Source organism: Nelumbo nucifera, chromosome 2, assembly GCF_055504915.1.
Source record: "Nelumbo nucifera cultivar China Antique chromosome 2, China Antique-T2T, whole genome shotgun sequence".
Classification (NCBI taxonomy): domain Eukaryota; kingdom Viridiplantae; phylum Streptophyta; class Magnoliopsida; order Proteales; family Nelumbonaceae; genus Nelumbo; species Nelumbo nucifera.
In genome coordinates, this window is record NC_142650.1 from 34,639,615 (window position 1) to 34,647,359 (window position 7,745).

The following is a 7,745-nucleotide window of genomic DNA, read 5'->3' on the forward strand; positions in this document are numbered from 1 at the left end:
TCAAAGAGAGAGAGAGAGAGAGAAAAGAAAATATAATAAAAAAGAGAACGAAAATATGATGTTGGGAGTAGATGCCTATATTAATTGTTATTTGGGCCTTTTAACCCATCATTTATAACCCCAATCCCATGTCACGTTTCATCCTAAAGAACAAGATCTCATCGATCTTTGAAAAATCGACAAATCAGCACTGGACAGATCTATTTGGCTAGCAATTAAGGATCATAGTTGTGACTCTCTCCATTGAAGTATCAGCTTCACAATCCATCATTTATGTTATCCAAAAAAAAAAAAGAGAAAAGAGTAAAAGAAAACAAAAAAGAAAAATTGGGGCAGACACCTTGTGATAAAGGATTTTTCTTACAATGAATTCCTTGTTCAATATCTTACAATTTCATCGCACATGCTTTTGAATTCAATGAGTTTTAAGTAATGATCTAGATGAGAGGATACACACTCTCATCTTATGCGAACAAGATATAGCCCATTTGGATATAATTACTCTCATACGAGTTCAGATTGAAGGTACTTTACCATTTGATTTTGAAACTTTTTATTCTTACCATTCCCATATTTCATGTCCTTGTGCATTGTTTGACAATTGAATACTTTCTTGTACCACAGTTTAAGGAGATGTTTCAACCTTTATAGTGCATTTTCAACTTCTATCCTATTTCCACCATCACATCATATCATTTTGCTTGATTATATGTTGGTTATTAAAATCTCTTTTTCGTACAAACCATTGCCTTATCTTTCAAAAAAAAATCCCTTCAGGTGTTTTATCTCACACTTCGGTGTTCTGCTTTTTGAGTTTATAATTTGATTGAAGATTTGTTAGTTAAAGTATCTAAATTTCAATTTCATTGATAATATTCACATTGGTTTCCATTGGTCATGTAAGCCTATATTCTTTGACTTGCATTAGTATATTCTATTGGTCGCGTCATCCTCTATGCTTTGACTCATGTTAGAAATCCCATTGGTCATGTCATCCTCTATGTTTTGACCCATGTTAGAAATCCCGTTAGTCATGTCATCCTCTATGCTTTGACACACATTAGAAAATTTGTCAAGCATGTCAGCCTCTATGCTTTGACCCACATCATAAATTCCATTGGTCATGTCAACCTCTATGCTTTGACCCACGTCAGAAAATCCATCGGTCATGTCAGCCTTTATGCTTTATCCCATGTCTATCATCCTTTGGTCATGTCAGCATCTATGCTTTGACCTGCATCAGAAATTTTGTTGGTCATGTCAGCCTCTATGCATTGACCCGCGTCAAAAATTCCATCGGTCATGTTAGCATCTATGCTTTGACCTACGTTGGAAATTTTGTTGGTCATGTCAGCTCTATGCTTTGACCCGCATAAGAAATTCCGTCGGTCATGTTGACCTCTATGCATGCCTATGTGTTATTTCCTTTTGCTTTAGTAACAATTGCTAATTTTCTGATGATAGTTATTTATTGCTTTATTTCTATTGTTTTTTATTTGCTTATGCACGCTCTACTCATCATCTTGCATTAGATCTATAATCCTATTGTCCTATAGGAGAGGGTCAAAAGCATAAGCCACATAATCTAAGTACTTGTTGGCTGAGCTAATGGTTCTCAACCAGCCATTAACATGAGAAACCCATTTGTCTGAACATGGGTGATTTGAATTCGATCATATAGGACCGGATATTGGATCCGATCCATTTGCACCCCTAAATGGGATTTACAATCCGAATGACCAAGAAGCTGATGTTCTTTTTTGTGATTTATGTAGGGATCAGGAAAACTTTATTTTCCTATGTAAGTGATAGTGTGATACCCATCTCCTAAATGAATATTTTGAGAAAATTACCAACACTTGGATGGAACAAGAATGTTCCTTTTGATGATAGAATTTTTATGACTAAAATGATGATTATTTTGTTTATACAAAAAATAAAAAAACATGGATAAATACACCCGAAACACTTACCGGTAAACCTGTTCATGGGTCGGGTCGGGCTGGGCTTTCACTCTATATTAACAGATTTTTCTAAGGCCCGAGCCCAAGTCCAGTCCGACCATCGGGCCTACAACTTGGGCCTGAGCCCGATCCTCATAAAAGCCCGAAGCCCGAGCCTGGGCCCGAGCCCAAAATTTAGCCCATGTTGTTACTACTGCTGAAGCGGTTGAATAGAGAGAGAGAGAGAGAAATTATAAAGAAAAAAAAATATAAAAAGTATATATTAAATTATAAATATATATTTCAATAAATATTATATTATTTATATATTTTATGTAATATATAAAATACATATTATATATTTTATAAAATATATAATGCTGAGTCGGGATAGGCTTTTTTGACAAATCCCAAGCCCGGCCCGAAACAAACTCGGGCTTATTGTGTTAGGCTCACGGGCCTAATTATATGACCAAGCCCGACCGGGGGTGCGGGCCGAGCCATCGGGCTACCCGACCCATTAATTACCGGATAAATGCATTTAAGTGGCTAAGTAACTTATGCAAAAGCGAGCGGAGCGTAAGTTTCCATCGACTAATTACATCTTTCCTTTTTATGGTTTGATAGGGGATGCCACATTGTCACGGGGGTAGTTCTACAGCGGAAGAAACCCGTGCAGCGTCCAGGCCAAGGTAGGCCAAGACAAGCCTTTGTATGCTGCAAGGCTAGGAGTTGCCCAATGAGATGGCTCCACCAAGGTCAGTAGCACTGGATCATGACCTCAAGTAGCATGGCCGGGGCACTTTGTTGGCTCTGGTCGGTCCATCAGAGGCACCACTTACGTGCTAAAGGGGGACAGCTATGATGTGAGGCGACTGTGCGCCGAAGAGGTGACTTGGCACCGATATGATGGGTCTCTTGTATGCCGATGATGATGGGCACCTATGTGCCATGTTGAGAGGCAACTGCTTGGGCCGGAACACACCCGTGCGCTAAGGGCAACGGGATAGCTCAATCAGCTTGGGCAAGGGGCTGACATGGTGAAGGGTCATGTTTGAGCCAGGCCTGCATGCCAAGCCTCCCTTGAGTGTTGGCAGCGCAGTGCCGGTCCATGCACTGTCCCCATGAGCAAGTGTGCGCCCACGAGGAACCCTGATAGCCATGCTAGCCATTAACTAGGGCCGCCCCGCAAGGGAAGTTGGTATAGGAGTGCCAAGGTTAGGCACCCAAGGAGGTTGACCACCCCTCCTCAAAGAGTACGTTAAGCTTTTGGTGGTCTGCCTGAAGATGACATCACTTCTCCCAAAAATCTTACAGGCAAAAATGATGATGGTGTCCCTTAACGTAAGCCTGCCAAGCGTAGGCAAGGCTAAGCCTGTGTTAGACCGTGACAGGCTCCCCCACTCAATCCATTGCCGTATCGACAATGGTCTTCATGTGAATGGGCGTCTGTGTCCCGCACCATCCACTTGTCTGTCAGTTCCAGGGCTCGTCTGGCCAGTCCGGGTCTTGCCTATGTTGGTGTCAATTTATGGGGACGAAACCATTTCACCATGCCGGCCTGCCTGGACTTCACCCCCTGTGTTGAGGTTACTCAAACCACGCAATGGCTATGCCGTTGAACTGTGTGAGAGGGCCCTCGAAGAAATTGGATGTGTGCTTCGCGGAGGTCTGCCCCATGTATCATCTTTACCTCAAGGCTTGACCGTCTTCTTGGTAGATTTTCGGTGGTGCTACCGAACATGTTGATAGGTCTACTCCTCTTGTTGGCGATGTGTGCTGGGTACCCTTTCACCATGCTGGTCTGCAGACTTCACCTCACCGTGTGCGGGTTACTTAAACCTAGTCCATGGCTTATGCTCTCTTGGCCCTCGAAACTACACTTCACCACGCCGATTCGGGCTACCTCTTCACTTCGAGGGGGCCCCAATGTTCTGCTGCCTCAAGGAGACCTGACCGCAATGAACGCGAGTGTGGCAACTTTTACCCATGATGTTGCTAAACATGCACTCGCCTTGGGATGAGCGGTTGTTGCTGCAAGTGTTCTGCCTTGTTGAACTGAGCATGTCCACCTGATGCATTGCCGGTGTAGGGCCGCCATGCTCCAACGGCCAGTGTACCCACATTCCTATCAAGGCTCACGCGTCTGCCCCCGCATGAGTATAACAACCAATGCGTCTGCCCCCGCAAGGGAAGCTATTTTTAGGGTCATTGGAATGGGGACGCGAACAATGAATGACCTCTTGCTAGGCCTGATCTGAATTCTGCTTGATCCTGGGTGGAAGTGCCTAGGGACCGCACCCCACAATGTGCTGCTTGTCGAGATGACCGTTTCAACTGGCTCTGGGCTAATCTGCTTGACACCAACTGCGACAACAATTGGCTAGCTCGCTCTGATACCAACTTCCCTTGTGGGGCGGCCCTGGTTAATGGCTAGCATGGCTACCAGGGTTCCTCATGGACGCACACATGCTCATGGGGGCAGTGCATGGACTAGCACTGCGTTGCCGACACTCAAGGGAGGCTTGACATGCGGGCCTGGCTCAAGCTTGACCCTTTTACCTCTGCCAGCCCCTTGCCCAAGCTGATTGAGCTATCCCGTTGCCCCTAGTGCACGGGTGTGTTCTGGCCCAAGCGGTTGCCTCTCAACATGGCACACAGGTGCCCATCATCATCGGCATATAGGAGACCCTTCACATTGGTGCCCAGTCACCTCTTCGGCGCACAGTCGCTTCACTTCATGACCGTCCCCCTTTAGCGCGTAAGTGGCGCTTCCTATGGACCGGTCAGAACCAGCAGAGTGCCCCGGTCATGTGACTTGAGGTCATGATCCAGTGCTATTAACCTTAGTGGAGCCATCTCATCGGGCAATTCATAGCCTCTAAGCACACAAAGGCTTGTCCTGGCCTGCCTTGGCCTGAACGCCGCACGGGTTTTTTTTCCGGTGTTACACTTGCCCTCTTAGTACCAAAAACGAACGGGGTAATTGTCCCTTTATATACCTACCGCTCTGGCCCTGTCACGATGTCACCGCTCGAGCCAGAAAGACTGCGAAGAGAATCACTGGACGAACTGGGAAGGAAGACGCGAGTCACGGGAATGGAGGCGGACTAACAGGAAACATCATATATGTTTTGCATTGAGGGGGTGCTGAATAAACCCTTTCAATGTCTGCATTCAAAACGCAGCTATGGTCGTTACCCATATACGAAGCCGTTGCAATTTCTCATCCAAACTTCAGCGCTGTACACGGTCTTGGTTACCCACAGTCGAGCTATCAAGGCAGGCACCATAGTAGACACCTATACTGCAAACAATATCCTAGGTGGGTATGTGAAATGCAGAGATGTAACTTGTGCTCACAGTCTGTTCAACGAAATTTCACAAAGAGACACCGTTACTTGGAATTCAATGATCACTGGATATGTGAATGGTGGGAGCTTTGATACTGCTTGGGAGCTTCTAAGAACCATGAGGGGAGATGGATTCAGTTTTGATCAGTACACCTTTGGCAGCATTCTAAAAGGAATTGCCTGTGAGGGTCGCCTTGATCTTGGGCAGCAGGTGCATTCGGTGATTGTTAAGATGGGTTATGAGAAGAATGTTTTCTCGGGGAGTGCATTATTGGACATGTATGCAAAATGCAACAGAATCGGAGATGCGTATGCAGTGTTTGGGTGCATGCCTGAGCGGAACTTCGTTTCATGGAATGCTATAATTGGGGGGTTTGCTCAAGTTGTTGATCGTAGGACTGCTTTCTGGCTACTTGATCGTATGGAGAGGGAGGGTTTGAGACCTGATGATGCCACTTTTACTCCCCTTCTTACGTTGCTTGATGACCCTGAGTTCTATAAGCTAACCATGCAAATCCATGCCAAGGTTGTGAAACATGGACGCGCATCTGATACGGCATCCTGCAATGCCACTATCACAGCATATTCAAACTGTGGGTCTATTGAAGATTCCCAAAGGGTGTTTGATAGTGCAGATGGCAGTCGAGATTTAGTTACATGGAATTCCATGTTAGCGGCTTATGTAGTACATGATTATGGGGCCCCAGCCATTGAGCTTTTCAGGAAAATGCATGCGCTTGGGATTGAACAAGACATGTATACATATACAAGTGTAATAAGTGCTTCTTTTTGCAAAGAACATGAAAACCAAGGGAGATCCTTGCATGGGCTGGTAATTAAAAAGGGATTAGAAAAAGCAATACCTGTTTCTAATTCATTGATTGCCATGTATATCAAATATGATGGCAAGTCCATGGAAGAAGCACTATATCAATTTGACTTAATGGAATTCAAGGATAGGGTATCTTGGAATACAATTTTGACTGGATTCTCACAGAATGGGTTGAGCGAAGATGCCTTAAAGATCTTTGAACAAATGCGATCTATGCAGCTTGAGATTGATTGTTATGCTTTTTCTGCAGTACTCCAGTCTTGTTCTGATTTGGCAACCCTCCAATTGGGTCAACAAGTTCATGGATTAGTCTTTAAATGTGGTTTTGAGTCAAATGACTTTGTAGCTAGTTCATTAATATTCATGTATTCCAAGTGCGGGGTCATCGAAGATGCAAGAATGTCTTTTGAAGCAACCCCTAAAGACAGTTCAATCACGTGGAACTCAGTCATGTTTGGATATGCACAACATGGTCATGGTAAAGTTGCTATTGATTTGTTCTTCAAAATGCAAGAAGAAGGGGTAAAACCAGATCATATAACCTTTGTTGCTGTTCTCACTGCATGCAGTCACATTGGTTTAGTAGAGCAAGGCTTTCATTTTCTAAAATCTATGGAAGCTGATTATGGAATTCCACCTAGGATGGAGCATTATGCATGTGGTGTTGATCTTTTTGGGAGGGCCGGATGCCTTACTGAAGCAAAAGCCTTGGTTGAGTCCATGCCATTTGAACCTAATGCCATGGTGTGGAAGACTCTATTGGGTGCATGTAGAATGCATGGTGACATAGAATTGGCTAGTCAGGCTGCGAGGCTCTTGCTAGTTCTAGAGCCTGAAGATCACTGCACATATGTTCTTCTCTCTAACTTGTATGGGCGTCTTGGAAAGTGGGATGAAAGAGCTACCGTTAAGAAGGTCATGAGGGAGAGAGGGGTGAGGAAGGTTCCTGGTTGGAGTTGGATTGAAGTGAAGAATTCAGTGCATGCTTTCAATGCTGAAGATCGCTCACACCCACAGTGTGAAGAGATTTATCAGATATTGGAAGAGCTGATGGTGGAGATTAGGATGTTGGGTTATGTTGCTAATGTTGATTGTATAATGCATGGTATAGATTACATGGAAGGAGACTGGGACTTGTAGACTTTGATTGCCACTTCCTTTTTGTGGATTCTTTGTTTTACATTTTTCTTGTGATTTGAGATTCCCTCCTTTTTAGAAGATCAATTAAGCATCTTGGTTAATCATGTAGAAGAATCCCTGATTGGGATTTTATGGAGGATCAAAAGTTTTGTTTATCATGGATAAGATGGCCATAGATGTAGTGGCAATGCAGCATGCAGAAAGCACTTATCCCCCAAGTAATATTTCAGAATCTGATATTTTGAAGATAGCTTTTGATCTACAGAAACTGCAACTTGAAGTCTGAACAGAGCAACTTATTGGAGGAAATGGGTTTTGAGTATTATGCCATATTGCCATGTAATACAGAATGGGAAATTTATGGTTTAAGACCTCATTGATTTTAGTTGACAGAATAGTTGGGTCTACCATTGGAGGCCTTATATGACAGCACTCTATCCAATACCAAAAGATGGTTGTGTCCATATATTTAGATGC

The 7,745-nt window shown here is 43.9% G+C and overlaps 1 protein-coding gene across 1 annotated transcript; it reads left to right on the forward strand.

Annotated features, from left to right (window-relative positions):
• The first annotated feature begins 4,909 nt into the window (after positions 1-4,909).
• On the forward strand, positions 4,910-7,734 carry LOC104589832 (Pentatricopeptide repeat (PPR) superfamily protein). The gene has a single exon (XM_010248268.3). It carries the CDS (start codon positions 5,073-5,075, stop codon positions 7,266-7,268), a length of 2,196 nt encoding a protein of 731 aa, XP_010246570.1. The 5' UTR covers positions 4,910-5,072; the 3' UTR covers positions 7,269-7,734.
• The last annotated feature ends 11 nt before the right edge of the window (positions 7,735-7,745 follow it).